The 18,028-nt window shown below is 39.2% G+C and overlaps 1 protein-coding gene across 1 annotated transcript in view; it reads left to right on the top strand.

Moving 5' to 3' along the window:
* Positions 1–18,028, top strand: part of LAMA3 (laminin subunit alpha 3) — a 249,900-nt gene that overhangs the window by 61,822 nt on the left and 170,050 nt on the right. Inside the window, 3 exon segments of the mRNA XM_038543644.1 lie at positions 2,282–2,373; positions 6,287–6,402; positions 9,618–9,736. Of these exon segments, the coding sequence (XP_038399572.1) occupies positions 2,282–2,373; positions 6,287–6,402; positions 9,618–9,736 (327 nt within the window).

The following is an 18,028-nucleotide window of genomic DNA, read 5'->3' as shown; positions in this document are numbered from 1 at the left end:
AATAAAGGTTAATTTCTTGCTTATGTCACAGTCCAACGTGGGTCAGCAGGTGGGGTCAGTTCCATGCAGTCTTTCAGGAGACCAGGCTCTTTCTATCTAGAGTTGCAGCCATCCTGTAGGACCTCAGAGTCCTCCTCTAGATCCCCTGCACATGGTCTACAGATGAGGAAAAAGTGAGTGCATAGAGAAGACAGACCTGCCTGCTCTTGACCACCCAGGTCACCTCCATTGGTAGGAATTGGTGGTGCAGCCCCACCTATGTGCAGGAGGCTGGGTAATGTAATGAAGCCACAGTGGAAGAGACATAGGTGTTGGTGAGCACTAGTGCTGCCTACTGCACTGGGTGAACATCTCTCTCTCTCAGTGTCAGGACAGTTTCCCTGTCTCCTAGGCAGGGGGGGAGCCAGCAGAATAAATATCTTGAACTCACTCTTCTCCTACCCACTGATCTCCTGATGGTACCTCCCATTGGCCAATCCCAAAGGGAAGCCAGTGGACAAGAGATCCTTGTTGCAGCCCATAAAGTTCAGCCCCTGAGCAAACGGCAGAAAGAGAAAGAGAAAGGTGGTCCTAGAGAGTGGACCTGGAAGGGTGAATGGAAGATGCCCAGTGTACCTAGTAGAGTTTAGCTTCCTCTGTAGGTGATATCAGAGAATTGGAAGACGAAGGCAAGGAGAAAAGTAGGTTTTGCTACAGTTTTAAGCATTTTCCAGAAAGGCCAGTCAATTTCTGGTATTTGTGGTTTGTCTTCTGCATTTTCTGCCCACTTAGCTCTCTCTGAGCTGCTGTAGGTGGGGACTTGGACCTTGGATCCCAGGATGAAATTTACACAGAAGAGCTGGGCTTTCTGGTAAACTGTAGACAGACTGGGTTTCCATTCTCTGGATATTTTGGAGCCATGCCACAAATGTACCTCACACAACCTCTTTTTCATTTCATTGTCTGGGGGAGGGGGTTGCCGTTTGCAAGATTTGTAATTACATGTATGTATATTTTTCACTTAGGTGAATGTAGTCGTCTCTATGAGTACGTTTTTATGGATCTTGTATCACGTATCATCTGGACACCCCTCATCCTAATCTAGGTTGCTTCTTTATGTGAAAAAGAACAGCATACCAGCTGTCCTGTCACACCCTCGTGTGTGTGGCTGGGGTGAAGTCTGATTGAGTACTTCTCTCTCTTGCTGCTGTTGCCCTTAACACATGCACAGAGAGAAACTTCTATGGTGATCACCATGAGAGCTTCTAGTGTTAACTTGTCTTAGAAAGCCCTCTAGTACTGAATCTATCCATATTAATGAGAGAGGTCACCGACGTCTTCAGACTAAGTAAGACTGCCAGGATGCTTAGACTCTTTAACAGCTTTCAGTGTGGAAATCAGAACAGAACCCTTATATTGAGTGTATAGAGTACTTTAAGGGGGCTGCAGCAGCAACGACAAAAAGATATAAAAACCTTCTTGTCCTTGTGAGATCAAAGACTTCCTTGCTGACAGGTATTCTCATTGGCAGCATGACCTCATGAGAAAGATTATTCTACATGCCCCTAAATTTCTCACTGGGTTCGGCACAGTGGCCAAGTTTGAGAAGTAAGGGAGCTGGTGGACAGTGCCACCTGTTGTTGCTAGTGGGGAGGTCTCCAACATACTGGAGATGTGCCTGGTGGATGACACGGTTTCTCATATCTGTGGCCTGGTTTAGGGGCTGTTCTTCAGCTGAGTCTGAAGCTCACTCTGTCTGGCCCTTTGGAGCTTGAACTCTGCCTTTGGCCTTATTAACCTTAAGTAAGTAAGGCTTCTACAACTGCTGGTGGGCCCTGCCAGTCACGGCACTGCATCTGCTCTGTCACTGTAAATATTTTCTCCCTTCCTGGAGCCTGCATGTAGTAGCTACAAAATTTGACATAAAAATTTATTTTTGGTAAATAAATATGAAACCTAGATTTATGAAACTCAGATTCACTTAAAAGTAATCTGAGAATCACTTAATCCTTTAACAAAAGGCTATTTGGCATGTTTGTTTTCCAAGGTGATTTCCTTCCATGCATTTAAAGCATTTGACTTTTAAAAATGCACATGTTTGGGAGGTTGCTATTACATTTGATTGAAGAATGCATTTATTTTGTAAGGGAAGTTACCTCCAAATGCTGCTCCCTTTTGTGTTAAGATAGCATCAAGAATACAGGATGAAAGAGAAGAGGGTCAATACAGATGTGAGTTACAGATTAGTAAAGCAAAGCTGTTGCTCTTAGTAACACTAACACTTGTGTCTTCTGTTATATAGTATTATTACAGCATAAAAGATATCAGCATTGGTGGGCGGTGTGTTTGCAATGGCCATGCCCAAGAGTGCAATGCAAATAATCCAGAAAAATTGTAAGTACATTGTACACATTTTTTTAGCTTTGCTGTAAATAAGTCTCATTGCTTCAGTAGATGTTTGCATCCCATTAAATACTTCTAAGTTCTTGCCCTCAATAGGAATGTTTCATTGTCAACAAATAAATGGTGTGTATTATTTCTTCCCTCCTCTTACCCTTCACTTGCTTCCACATGCCTCAACCAGCCCCTAGCAGACATGGCTAATCGATCACAGGCCTCAATGGATGATCTGGGATGCAGCCACCAAATCCTCTGGTGGGGGTGCAGCATACCCAGGCGGTGGCCCCGCCCCCCCCAGGCAGCCATGAATAATTGATGAGAGTTAATAAGAGAAACAAAAACTTGTCATCCCAGATCTAACGAGATCAGGGGGTACACATTTCCAAATATTTTTCTTCTTTTTTTTTCATTATGGTAAAATACCCATGATATAAAGTTTACTAACTTAACCATGTTTAAGTGGCAGTGGTTTAAGTGGCAGTAGGGTTAAGTACATTCTCATTGTTGTGCAAACAATCTCCAGAAATCATTTCATCTTGCAAAATTGAAACTGTATATCTGTTAAACAACAGCTCCCCACTCCTCCCTTCCCCAGTCCCTGGTAACCACCATTCTCTTTTCTGTCTCTATGGATTTGACTACTCTAGGTATTTCATGTAAGTGGAATCACACAGTATTTGTCTTCTTACAACTGGTTTCTTTCACTTAACATAATGTTCTCAAGGCTCGTCTATGCTGTAGCATGTGTCAGAGTCTCCTTTTTTTAAAAGGCTGAATAATATTTTATTATGTATATACCATATTTTGCTTATACATTCATCTGTCGATGGACATTTACTGCCACCTTTTGGTTATAGTGAAGGATGCTGCTATGAACATGGGTGAACCCATTTTTTTTTTTATTGAGGTCTATTATACATACAATAAGGTGCATGGATATTAACTAGTAAGTGTTCAACTGTACACTCATGTTATCAACACAAGAGGGATGTGCTGTTGTGACTGGAAATGACTGGATGCTAGAGATGGTAGTCATTTTCTCTCGGTGTTTTGTTTATAGTCTGCAATTCCCCATGAGTGGTATTTGCCAGAGATGTTTTACTTTTATCCGATGAAGTTCGTTCTTTATTATCCTTCATGTTCAGGCACAGATGCCAGCTACCAACTTATGTGGTGTGGAGCCCTATTCCTAACCAGCAGCAATCCCTAATGTTGTCAGGGATCAGACAGTGCTGAGATAGCATCATGAACCCATCAGCTGACTAGCCTTTAATTGACAAGCATGTATTTATTAATGATGAATCCATTGTCTCCTGGAGGGTAGAGCCCTAAGACATTAGAAATCAGAACAGAGAAGTCCTGAGTTGGAGAGAGAGGGGAGAAAAGGGGTCGGTTTAGTGTTCCTTAGCCTGAGACAAAATGGCACCACGTGGGAGAAAAGTTGAAGTCATTGGAGAAGGTCTGAGCTTCCTGGTTGGAAGGGGTGCCAAGCCCTTGACCTTGGCAGACCTGGAAGGGTTCCATACTGTGTGGTAGAGATTGAGAAATCAAGGTGAGTAGAGAAATTGTTTCCCCTTGCCCCAGTATACACCAACACAACAGCCTTTCCTCCCACTCCTTGCTGGTTTGCTTCTGCCCAACAGGCTTATTCATGCAAATGCCGAGGAAATCCACATCCAAGAACAGGAAAAAGATCTTAAAATGTTTTTAAAAAAATTAGTTTCAGAGGTAGAATTCAGTGATTCATCAGTTGCATATAACACCCAGTGCTCATCCCATCAAGTGCCCTCCTTAATGTCCATCACCCAGCTAGCCCATCCCCCCGTGCACCTCCCCTCCAACAACACTGTTTCCTAGAGTTCAGCGTCTCTTACAATTTTCCTCTTTCAATTTTCATCTTATTTTATTTTTCCTTCCCTTTCCCTATGCTCATCTGTTTTTTTAAAATTCCACGTATAATTGAAATCATATGGTATTTGCCTTTCTCTGACCGACTTATTTCATTTAGCGTTATACTCTGTAGATCTATACACCTTGTTGCAAATAGCAAGGTTTCATTTTTTATGGCTGAGTAATATTCCATTGCACATACGTATATATCATGTCTTTTTTATACATTCATCTATCCATGGACATCTGGGCCTTTTCCCTATTTAGGCTGCTGTGGACATTGCTGCTATAAACATGGGGCTCCATGTGCCCCTTTGAATCACTAGGTTCTTATCCCTTAAATAAATACCAAGTAGTGCAATTACTGGGTCATAGGGTAGCTATATTTTTAACTTTTTGAGGAACCTCCATACTGTTTCCCAGAGTGGCTGCACCAGCTTGCATTCCCACCAATAGTGTAAGAGGGTTCCCCTTTCTCTGCATCCTCACCAACATCTGTTGTTTCCTGAGTTGTTGCTTTTAGCCATTCTGACTGGTGTGAGGTGGTATTTCATTGTGGTTTTGATTTGTATTTCCCTGATATTAAGCATTTTTTCATGTGGCTGTTGACCATTTGTATGTCTTCTTTGGAAAAATGTCTGTTCATTCTTCTGCCCATTTCTTAACTGGTATTTTTTGTTTTTTTTTGGTTTTTTTTTGGGGGGGGGTGTTGAGTTTGATAAATTCTTTATATATTCTCAATACTAGCCCTTTATCTGATAAGGTATTTGCAAATATCTTATCCCATTTTGTAGGTTGCCTTTTAGTTTTGTTGACTGTTTCCTTTGCTGTGCAAAATCTTTTTATTTTGATGAAGTCCTAATAGTTCAGTTTTGCTTTTGTTTCTCTTGCCTTTGGAGACATGTCTAGCAAGAAGTCATTGTGGCCAACGCCCAAGGAAAAAATCTTATATTTAAGGAGATGCAGTGACTTAGCAGAGGGAACAAAACCTGGACAATAGAAAAGTTAGTTGCTAATCAAGTAGAACCCATGAAGAGGCAGAAGAGGGCTTGAATTAAGCATGTCTACCATAATGACTTGGTTCATGGAAACGTGAATGGATAACATTTAGTTCTGAACTTCCTAGCAGTCAACTCAAAAGGGGGAAACCTGCCTAGTTTCTTATTTCACTATGATCATAATCTAAAAAGTGATCAGTTGTTTAGGACAAGCATGACTGCTGACACTAGGACCAGATAAGAAATTTCTCTTGGAGTGGTGTGGGGTGATCATCATGAAGAGGATTCTCTAGTCAGCAACATCTTCAATAACATCCTTACGGCAGATACAAGGATGAGTTTTCTCTATCGACCATCAGCCTAGGCTGAGAAAGAAGAAGAAAAAGCAATTATTTGTGGGTGATACAAATACAATTCAGACTAGGACCCATTTTTTTTTCTGCTTTCAGTTTTAATCTTTCTATAAGAGTAGTTGAACTCTTATGTTCTTCAAGCAGTCCTCCCTAAATAATTTTTTCAGTCCTCTGAGATCTTGTTAGGACCTGGCTCTTGGGTTTGGTGAATCTCTGTGCATGATTCCAGGCTGAGAGCAAGAGGCCTGAGCAGACCTTTCTCATGGGACTGCTCCAGATCTTTGTGAAGATGTGAGACTCAACACCTCCTAGCAAACTCAGCGCTCCTTGCTCCTGTGTTCATTTCCTATGATGGAAGGTGGCAGGGAAGAAAGAGTTAGAACTTTGGAGTTAAGACAGACTTAGGTTTAAAGTCTGGCTCTCCACTTACCATCACTTGACTTGTTTTAGTATCTTGGAATCTCAGTGTCACTATCTACAAAATAGAAATAATAAGCAGGATGAGAGGGAGACTTGAATTAATAATGTATGCAAGGTGCTTTGTTCTCATAATTGCTCCATGAGTGGTACCTTGGGTAACCACCATGGCTGTCAGTTTTTGACACAGAACAAATGATCTTAATCAAAACTTTTGAATAACTGAGGTATGCTTGGCCACATGACCAGGTTTCAGTGTGAATGCCAGCACCACACCTGTGGGAAGACGTGCGATCGCTGTTGTGCCGGGTACAACCAGAGGCGCTGGCGACCGGCCACGTGGGAGCAGAGCAATGAGTGTGAAGGTGAGTGCTGGAAGAGGGGCTCCAGGAAGTGAGACCCCATCCATGCTTTGCCCTCCTTTCTCCCTGAGGACTGATGCTGTGTGATTGTGGAGAGGGTTGGGTGGCGTCAGTCTTAGGGACTCAGGTCTGTCTATTGTAATGAAAAACTCACAGACTGGAGATAAAAGTGCCCCATTCTAAATTCAGATATAAACAGGAGAACAAAAATAACAGCAATAATAATCTCTAATGTATTAAGCATTCACTTAATGCCGGCCTCTCTTTTTAGCAGTCGAAAAGCTCATGTAGGCACTATTAAATTGTAAACCCTTACCATTTCTTAGGATGTGATACTTGATGGGAATCCTCACTCTTTCAAGGACTGAGGTGGGGAGGTTTTGAGGCTGATGTCTAAACAGACAGTTGGAAGCATTGATTAGAAAAGGGGAATATTGCAGTATGATTAGGGTAGATACAAGGTGGAGGGGACCAGCGAAGGAAGGAAAAGAGGTGAGAGGCTGCTTTTAATTATGGTGTAATATAAAGTAAGAAAACCGTTATTTTTAATAAACAAACCCTAAGACATCCAACTGAATATACTCTTGTAAACTGATCTTCTTCGGAAGCCACATATTTATTCCCATTGCTGAAAACACTTTCGCTAAGTTTTAGTTATTGGCTCCGGAAACTGTGACCTATTTTTTTCTGAATATTTTTAGCATTTGCAGACAGATTTGTTTTTCTTTTAAAAGATGAAAATGTATTTGGATTCAGCCCTGTTGAACTGGGTAAGAGTCTGTACTTTATACTTTTTGGCCAAATGGTTTTTGTAACTAATAAGAGATAAGATCTCTCTGACTAGCAAACTCTCAAAAGGATTTTTATTGAGGAGTTCTGAGAGCACTTTGAGAGATTCTAATACTTGCAGGGTGTTGATGCTGCCCAAGCTGAACGGTCAGGGGGATCTCTAGAAACAGGGGTGTTATGTGGTTAGTTGTTCTTACTGTATAGTAACGGCTAATAGACGCCTTCCCAGTGACTACTTCCCCATTCCTGACCTCCTGGAGAATGGGACCAGAAAGCGGGAAAAGGAATCATCAGGAATCATTTCTTCTAGTGTTTTTGAGTACTGGTTTAGGATATTTTGATTGAATGAGTTTTATCACATGAACCCTAACATTAGCAATTTGATTAGGTTTCTAGGTTGGTGGAACCTTTCGGTGAATGACTTGCTTAACTCCAGCACATAGGAACATTTTAAAAAAAGATTTTATTTATTTATTCATGACATGGAGAAAGAGGCAGAGACACAGACAGAGGCAGAAGCAGGTTCCCTGCAAGGAGCCTGATAAGGGACTCAATACCAGGACTCTGGGATCACGACCTGAGCCAAAGGCAGATGCTCAACCACTGAGACACCCAGGCATCTCAGGGTAAACTTGTCAAAGCTTGCAAACTTTGTTACAAGTTACCAAAACCAACATATGGAAATCAGAACTATTAAGATCCATTTGTTAGGTGCCTTCTAGATTCTATTTGAATTAATGTAATTCAGAATGAACAGATTTCTTGAGAAATAACTGATGTAGCAAATATAAATGCCATGAATTTTAAAAAATCATGGCACCACTGAAGAAATGAAAATTAGGAGGTGCTCAGCCTGTTACCCACAGGGTAACTTGAAATTCTTTTTAATATTTATTTATTTATTTATTTATTTATTTTATTGGAGTTCAATTTGCCAACATATAGAATATCACCCAGTGCTCATCCCGTCAAGTGCCCCCCTCAGTGCCCATCACCCAGTCACCCCACCCCCCCGCCCACCTCCCTTTCCACTACCCCTTGTCACTCTTCTTCCCTAATAGATTTATCTGGGAGCTTGATTAAAACATACAAATTACTAGAAAGACCTGGAAAATTTGATCTATGTGGAATGTAATGAATATATATTCTCTCTAAAAGAGAATAAGAATTTTACTTATGTTAGATCTTTTCCATCCTGGCAATGATGAAAAGCCTAAATGGCTTCTAAATTTTATTTTCTAATTTTAGAAGTATTATACTCTACTTGTAGATAACTTGGATATTGTTTTTAAAAAGTAGAATGACCAATAATTTTGCTACCCAAAAAGAGCCCCTGTGAATATTTTGCTAGGTATTTTAGTCTTTTCTTCATGCATACTTTAATATTCTTATTTGATATGTATTAGATTATTTATATAATTACTTACACAATTATTTATACATTTTTGAATCCTGTTCTTTTTCACTTGATGGTTTAGATATTTTCTCATATTATTAAAACTTGTCAACATCTTTTTTGATGGCACACAGTATTGTTGTTCTAGATTCAAGTGTATCCAGCAAGTGTTTGCTGAGTATTCATTATATGCTGGGGACTGGACTCTACTGGAAACAAAATACAGGTTGTCCCTGCCTTCATAGAACTGACAGTCAAGCAAAGACACTGTTGTTTGCTTACCATTTCCCTATGATTACACATTAAGATTATTTCTAGTTTTTGCTACTAAAAATAGTACTGAGACGAAAAACTCAGATTATTGGCTGAGATTTTGGAGTCAATACAAGTCAGGATTCTACCTTTCTTGCTGGAGATATGGTTTAACCTCTTTAAGCCTCAGCATCTCCAACTGGGCCCTGGGGATAATAGTACCTACCTAAGAGACTTGTTGCATAGATTAAATGAGATAATGCATGTAAAACATGCATTTCACAGTGCACCAAGAGCTCAATTTTTCTTATTATTAGTAGTAATAGCAATAAAAGTAATATTCTCATTGTGCAGGAAACCTAACTGGCATTTTGGTTTATCTTAATTTGTTGTAATTATATATACATATAATATGTTATATATAATAAATACATATTTATTTATGTATTTATATAAAATTTATATAATTTTATAATACATAATATTTGTATTTATATAAATTTTATATAATTTATATGTTTATATAAATTATTTATATAAATTTATATTATACATATTTTTTAAGGAGAAATCTCTGCCATTTAATATTAAACAAAAGAAGCTGTTAATTGCATATTATTGTAGATGAGTCTTTGTGTAAAAATCTGTAAAAATTTCCATTGAGAATATGCTGTTCCAGAATAGACTTTATTGTGGCACAATGAGTGATCATACTATCTAGGGGAATTTATGAAATGTCTCATAGTAATAATGAAATATTAACTTAGAATGCTTTTTTCAGCATGCAACTGCCATGGTCATGCCATTGACTGTTACTATGATCCAGATGTTGAGAGGCAGCAGGCAAGCTTGAATATCCATGGCATCTATGCAGGTGGAGGGGTCTGCATTAATTGTCAGGTGAGTTACTATTTAGTAGGTCAAAGTAGATATGTCACTGAAAGGAGCATTCATTAAGCCATGCTCCCAGAAAGATGTCAATAAAGTGATATGCAACTGAAAGTATTTTCTACTTTTGTACACAAAAGTCTTTGTTACCTAGATGTAATTTAGGGATTGTACAGAAAATGGACTGAGACATGTTTGTCCAAATTTTATTGATTATCTTCATTTAGGTCTTTACCTAAATAGGGGGAAGAATCCCTAGCTGTGACCATGGATGCTATCCATCTTGTGGTAAAAGGAGTCTAAGATAGTAGGGGAAAGACCCTCAGGTGATTCACAGGTACATTAAATTTGAAGAAGCACTGGACTAGGCTGTGTAGGTAGAGTCCTTTCTCCAGATGAAAGATTAAGCCACTTCAATGTGTCTTTAAAAATACCTTATTCCTCCTCTTCCTTCTTTCAGAGAAATTCTGTTTTGTACTTTGCTCTTCCAGAAAACCATCAAAAAAATAAATAAATAGTGGCTCTGTGAAAGCGTTTTTCTTTTGCATAGGAAATTGAGATTTGTTTAGGTTCATTGCATTTTTTTTCCAACTTAAACCTAAAATGAGTGGTTTGAGTTAGATACTTAGCATAATTAAATTTTTTTATTGTGGTGAAGTATACATAATATAAAATCTAACAGTTTAGCCATTTAAAGTGTATCTCTGCATAATTAACTTTCATATTATATTCATAATCCACAAGCAAGAAGAGTTCTGCCTCTGTTATGGCTTAGTATGTCCAAAAGGACCCAAACTTTCCACAGATAATAACTATAGAGTACAGACAAAATACAAAAACAAAAAACCAGGGAGTCTTTTTCCCCCAACCAATGATCTGAAGCCAATGGGGAGTACACAAGAGCAGGAGGGTACTGGAGGGAAGCTGCTGCATGGCAAAAGGGATCAGCATAGGGTGAGCTACATGTGTTTTTGACTTTTAGCCAGAGGACAAACCAAGGTTGGTGCTTTGTGGTGTAGCTAAAATTTCTTTAGAAAAACTAGAGTCTCTCTTCCCTTAAGTATAAGAGTGTAGAGCTTGGACGGAACAACCATAATTTATGGAGACTGACTGGGGAGTCCAGGAGAAAAAAATCATGAGAGGAAAAAAAATCTCTAATTTTGCATATAAAATTTTCCCAAGTTTCTCACTGACCCCTGAGCCATTGATACACAGAATGGATTTCAGCTAAGAGTAAAATAATTTATTTGAGATTTGAATTAGCTCACAAGGAGTTACAGTTTTTCGGTTTGGGTAAAGTCAAGTTAGTTATGTCACAAAACAAAACAAATTCCATATTCTTTAGAGAAATATTACAGAATCCAGAGTCTCTACAGAATAATATTTATTATGTCCAGGATACAAGTCAAAATTTTTTTTACACTCAAAGAACCAACAAAATGTGACTCATTCTCAAGAAAATAGATTATCAATAGGGACAATCCTGAAATGACTCAGATGTTGAAATGAGCAGTTAAGGATTTTTGAATTTAATTAACAGAAACTTGTAAACTTGTGGGATAATATCAGAAGATCTAACATACATGCAATTGGAGTTTCAGAAGAGAGGACAGAGAATGTAGTAAAAAAGGAGGAGGATGAAGGAAAGAAGGAGGAGAAGGAGAAGAACCAGAAATAGTAGGAGCAGCAGAGCAGCAACAGTGGTAGCAGTGGTAACAGCAATGGAAAGAAATTTCTCAAATTTTTCAATAGATCAGGATTCAAGAAACTTATTTAATCCCAAACTAGGTAAATACAAGGAAGACAACTCCTGGAGCTTGTAGAATCAAGCTGCTGAAAACCACAGAAAAAGTGAAAATTTTGAAAGTAGAGAAAAACAACACCTAACAATGAACATGAACTTCTTATTAGATGTTGTGGGGGCCATTGGACAGTGGAAAATATCTTAAAAGTCTAAAAGAAAAAGGAAGGAACTGTTAACCAAGATTTCTGTATTTAGCAAAAATATCCTTCAATAAGAAAAGCAAAAGGACAGGGATGCCTGTGTGGCTCAGCGGTTGAGCATCTGCCTTTGGCTCAGGTTGGGATCCTGGGATCCTGGGATCCTGGGATCAAGTCCTGCATTGGGTTCCCTGCAGGGAGCCTGTTTCTACCTCTTGCTATGTCTCTACCTCTCTCTATGTGTCTCTCATGAATAAACAAATAAATCTTTAAAAAAAGGAAAAGCAAAGGGACAAATATTTCTGATAAAATAAAACTGAGGGAATTTGTTAACCAAGAGATTTGCACAATCAGAAATGATAAAGGAAGTTCTTCCGGTTATAGAGAAATGATGCCAGACGGAAACTCAGATCTTCAGCAATATAGCATAAGGATAGTATATTAGAATGAGTGAGGTTTATCCCAGGAAAGTGAGGTTGTTTGAACGTTCAAAAATCAATCTGCAGGCTGAGGAATATGGTGGAGTAGGAGGACCCTGGCTTCACCTCAACCCATGGATACAACTGGAGAATACTCACAGCAGTGCAAATAACTCCGAGAACAACCTGAAGACTGACACCATAAACTCCACAACTGAATGTAAAGAGGCCACCTTGTAAAGGGTAGGAAGAGACAGGGAGCTAAGTGGACTCACAGGACTGTTGGAGGTGGGGGTAGGGACACCTGATTCACCACCCCCTCCCTGTAACATTTGGCTTTGAAAATCCAGAGGGGCCAGATTTCATGAGTTCTTACAATCAGCAGGACTTAATGCCTGGAATTTACCAAAAACAACAGGTTCAGTTCTGGGAGAGCCAGAGGGGAGAGGAGACTGAATCCCTACCCTTAAAGAGACAGCACAACAGAAGCCTGTGGAGATATAGCAGCAGTTTGAAAGTATCCTGGGGTATATGGGAAAGTGATTTACTCATCTCAGAGTCTGTCCAGGAGGGACAGAAATCACTGGGTAACTCCTCCAAGAACAAAGGAAATGGCAGGTACACCCCTCCCACCCCACTCTATCCCCCCCTCCCCGTGTAAACACATGGGCACCTGAGCAACTGGCTACCTAACTTGCTAATGCTGCTGCTCCACCTTCCACACACTGTGCTTCCACCAATCCACACCTCTGGGATGGCAGGGCCCCTCTTGCACTGGATGGGGATGCAAGGCTTGCTAGCATCACTACTCAGTTACGACATCCTCCCTATGATATACTTCCAAGGATCCACCCTTTTGGAAGGTGCCTCAGTCCTAGAGCTGCAGGGCCCCTCTCACAGAGGACAGGGGGTAGCAAAGCTTACTAGCACTGTCGTCTCCCTCCCCAGTTTGGCTTCTATGGATCCAGATGGACTGCTTCAGTCCCAGAACTGCAGAGTCCCACTCTCATGGTGTGCAAAGCTTACTAGCACAGCCTCCATATTGTGCTTGGGGGATCTGTGCTCTCCAATAACCTTTTGGCCAGAGCCTATACAGGATGCTGCTGTAGGGTTAGCAGTATGTAAGCAGCCCCTATAGTGGCCCAGCACCACTCTGAAGTGACTCTTGCCCCAGAGAAGGGAAAGATAACTGTACACGCCAGTCAGATGGAGGCCTCAGTGGTGGGCTGAGGGCAGACAGCTGCTGTGAGTCAGGCCCTGCCTACCATTGAAAACTTCTCAGGGGAACAACCCAGGGAAAGCACCCTGAAGTTTTATGCTACTGCATCTCTGTCAAATGCCTAGCTGACTAAACTCAAGGTGGGTGGCCCCAGACTGGTTCACTAACATCGTAGGGACCAAACACTGTCCAAAACAGTGAAGAGAGAGACACTGCAGGAGCCTGGACTGAAGGAAAAAGCAACTCAGTGACAATAGTAGGGTGCATGCAGTCACACATAGGAGGCACCCCTGAAGTGCCAGGTTTTGGTGAAAAAGGAAACACTGCACTGCATGGCACTATAAGAACTCTTCTTTATAAGGCCATTACTTTATAGTACAGGAGGTGTAGATGACTTTCCTAACACATAGAAATAGAAATAAAATGAAGAGATAGAGGAATATGTCCTAAATGAAAGAATAGGACAAAACCACAGCAAGACCACAGCAAGAGACCTAAGCAAAATAGATATAAGTAATATGCTGATAGAGAATTTAAAACAAAGATCATAAAGATGATTACAGGACTTGAGAAGAGAGTGGAGAACATTAGTGAGATGCTTAACAGAGATGGAATAAATTAAAAAAAACATATCAGAGATGAAGAACACAATAAACAAAATTTAAAACACACTGGATTGAATAAATAGCAGACTAGAGGAAGTAGAGGAATGAATTAATGGCCTGGAAGATGGAATAATGGGAATTAATCAAGCTGAACGAATGAGAGAAACAAGAATAACTTAAAATGAGAGTAGACTTAGGGAACTTGGCAACTCCAACAAGTGTATAACATTTGCGTTATAGAAATCCTAGAAGAAGAGACAGAAAAGAGGGCAGAAAATTTATCTGATGAAACAACAGCTGACAACTTACCAAATCTGGAAGGGAAACAGCTATCCAGATCTAGGAGGCACAGAGATTCCCCAACAAAATCAACCCAGAGGTCCACACTAAGACACATAGTAATTAAAAGGGGAAAAAATAGCCATAAGAAGAGAATTTTAAAAGCAGCAGGAGAAAAGAAGACAGTGACATACAGGAAATTCCATAAGGCTATCAGTGGATTTCAGCAGAAACCTTGCAGGTCAGAAGAGAGTGGCATGGTATATTCAAAGTGCCAAAAGAGAAAAATCTGCAACCAGCAAAGCTATCATTCAGAATGGAAGGATAGATAGTTTCTCAGACAAATAAAAACTAAAGGAGTTCATAACTACAAGAAATATTGAAGGAGGCTCGTTGAGTACAAAGGAAAGACCATACATGAGAGTCTAAAAAATAAGTATATTTGTAAAAATCATCAAAGTATTCACAAGATAAATGGTATAAATATGATGCCATCTACCTAAAATGTGGCACTGGGGAGAGGAGTAAAGAATGGGTTCAAGCTTAGCTTCATTCTCCTGCCACAACCTGAGCTGAAATCAAGAGTTGGATGCTAAACTGATTGAGCCTTCCAGGTGCTCCTGCTAGCACCATTTTTGTAGAAATGTCTCCTGAGTCAAGAGATATAAAAGCAATAATAAAATATTCAGACTAAATGAAGATAAAAAGCTTCTGCAACGCAAAGGAAACAATCAACAAGACTAAAAGGCAGCCTACAGAATGAGAGAAGACATTTACAAATGACATATCTGATAAAGGGTTAGTATACAAAATATATTTTATTTTATTTTTTTTAAAGATTTTATTCATTTATTCATAAAGACAGAGAGAGAGAGAGGCAGAGACAGGCAGAGGGAGAAGCAGGCATCATACAGAGAGCCTGACGTGCAACTTGATCCAGGGTCTCCAGGATCACGCCCTGGGCTGCAGGCGGCGCTGAACTGCTGCGCCACCGAGGCTGCCCCCAAAATATATTTTAAAAATTCAAACAACTCACTAACCCATAAAACAAATAATACAATTAAAAAATGGGCAGAGGACATGAACATCCATTTCTCCAAAGAATGCCAGCAGATGGTCAAGAGACATGTGAAAAGATGCTCATCATCATTCATCATCAGGGAAATGCAAATCAAAACCCCAAAGAGATATTACTCCACACTGATCAATGGCTAAAATAAAAAACATAAGGAACAAGTGTTGGCAAGGATGTGGAAGAAAAAGGAACTCTCTTACACTGTTAGCGGGAATGCAAACTGGTTTCGCCACTGTGGAAGATAGTATGGAGGTTACACAATAAGTTAAAAACGGAACTACTCTACATTTAGTTATTGCCCTACTGGGTATTTACCCCCCAAAATACAAAAACACTAATTCAAAGGGTTACATGACTCTGATGTTCATAGCAGCATTATTTATAATAGCCAAATTATGGCAATAGTCCAAGTGTCCATCAATGATGAATGGATAAAGAAGGTGTGGGGAGTATATATATGTATATGTGGCATATTATTCAGCCATAAAAAGAATGAAATCTTGCCATTTGCAATGACATAGTTGGAGCTAGAGAGTATAATGCTAAGTGAAATAAGTCAGAGAAAAACAAAGACCATATGATTTCACTCATATATGGAATTTAAGGAAATGAATGAGCAAAGAAAGAGAGAGAGAGAAAGGGACAAACAAAGAAACAGACTCTAAAGTATAAAGAACAAATTAGATGGTTACCAGAAGGGACATGAGTGGGGGAATGGGTACAATAGGTGATGGGGTTAAGGAGGGCACATGTTGTGATGAGTTCTGGGTGATGTATGGAAATGTTGAATCACTATATTGTACACTTGAAACTACTGTTACACTGTATGTTAACTATACTGGAATTAAAATAAAAAATTAATAAATAAAAAATCTGTCTGCATAATTAAACATAGTAGCAGAATAAAAGAGAAGGATCATGTGAAATACCATTAGAAAAAAGTCATTCCCATTTTACAATAAAAGCCCTTAGCAAACTAGAGATAGAAGTGAAATAGTGAAATTTGACAAATTCCAATTATGAAAAACATGCAAGTAACAAATATTAGTGGTGAAATATTGAACTATTTCCTTCTAAAGATTAGGAATAAGGCAAGAACGCTTACTTTTGACCAATTCTATTAAACAGTGCCCTGGAGATCCTAACCATTACATGTCTTAATCAAAAAGAAATAAAAGGCATTACTATTGGAAAGGAAAAATAGAACTCTCTGCACTTGCAGGTGACATAATTTATGTAAAAAATCCTAGTAGGCAATATACAAAACAACTACTAGAACTAATAAGTGAATTTAATAAGATTGTGGGAATACAGGATGATATGTGAAAATTAATTGTATTTTTATATTCTAGCAGCAGTCATAGGAAAATGAAATAAAAACTCAATTTAAAATAGTATCAAAAGCATAAAATGCCTAGGAATAAATATAACAAAAGGCATGCAAGACCTCTATACTAAAACTAAAAAATACTGCTGACAGAAATTTAGAAAAACTTCAGTAAATGGAAAGATATTTATGAATTGAAGGACTCAATATTATTATCAGTTCTTCCCAAACTGATCTAAAGCTTGAATATAGGGTTGTTGTTGTTGTTGTTGTTTTAAAGATTTTATTTATTTATTCATGAGAGACACAGAGAGGCAGAGACATAGGCAGAGGGAGAAGTAGGCTCCCTGTGGAAAGCCTGATATGGGATTTGATCTCAGGACCCCAGAATCATGATCTGATCCAAAGGCAGACGCTCAACCATTGAGCCAACCAGGTGCCCCTTGAATATAGGTTTTTTGGTAAAAATTGACAAGCAGATTCTAAAGTTTGTATTTAAATTTATGGTTACATAAATGACCTAGAATATACAAAGCCATTGCGAAGAAGCAGAATAAAGTGAGAAGAGGTATGTTATCTTTTCTTTAAAAAAAGATTTTATTTATTTATTTATTTTAGAGAGAGAAAGAGTACAAGAGCACCCGGGGAGGGACAGGGGGAGAGAGAGAATGTAGAGCCTGACATGGGGCTCGATATTATGATCCTGAGATGATGACCTGAGCAGAAATCAGGAGTTGGAGGCTTAACAGACTCCAGTTTTTATCTACTGTTAAGACTGAGCCACCCAGGTGCTCACCCATCTTGCTCACCCATCTTGCTTTATGACTTATCACCCATCTTGCTTTATGACTTTATGGGTGCTCATCCATCTTGCTTTATGACTAAGTATAAAGTTATAGTAATCACAGCAGTGTGATATCAACATAAGGATAGATAAATAGATCAGTGTAACAGAATAGGGAGTACAGAAACAGACCTACACTTATATGGACATTTGGTTTTTGATAAAAATACCAAAGCAGGGGCACTAGTTAAGTATCTGACTTTGGCTCAGGTCATGATCTTGGGGTCCTGTGATAAGAGACCCATGTCAGGCTCCCTGCTCAGTGGGGAGTCTACTTGTCCCCATCCCTCTACCCCTCCCCCCCCCACTTGTGCCCTCTCTCTCTCTCTGTGTGTCTCTCAAATGAATGAATAAAATCTTAAAAAAAAAAAAATGCTGAAGCAATCCAGTGCAGGAGAGTAGGAGAGAAATTCCTTTCAACAAATAGTTCTGGAATAATGATATTCTGTGGGAAAAAATAAACTTAAACACTACTTCATATCTTACATAAAAGCAAAATTGATATGGATCAGACTAAAGAAAAGTGAAAGCTGCATTTCTTTAGAGAAAAATATAGGGAATATCTTTGTGATTCAGAACATGAACAAAGTTTTTT

This window comes from Canis lupus, chromosome 7 (assembly GCF_011100685.1).
Source record: "Canis lupus familiaris isolate Mischka breed German Shepherd chromosome 7, alternate assembly UU_Cfam_GSD_1.0, whole genome shotgun sequence".
NCBI classification, from domain to species: Eukaryota; Metazoa; Chordata; class Mammalia; order Carnivora; family Canidae; genus Canis; species Canis lupus.
Note: the sequence above shows the minus strand (reverse complement) of the source record. Positions and strands in the feature narration are given on the sequence as shown.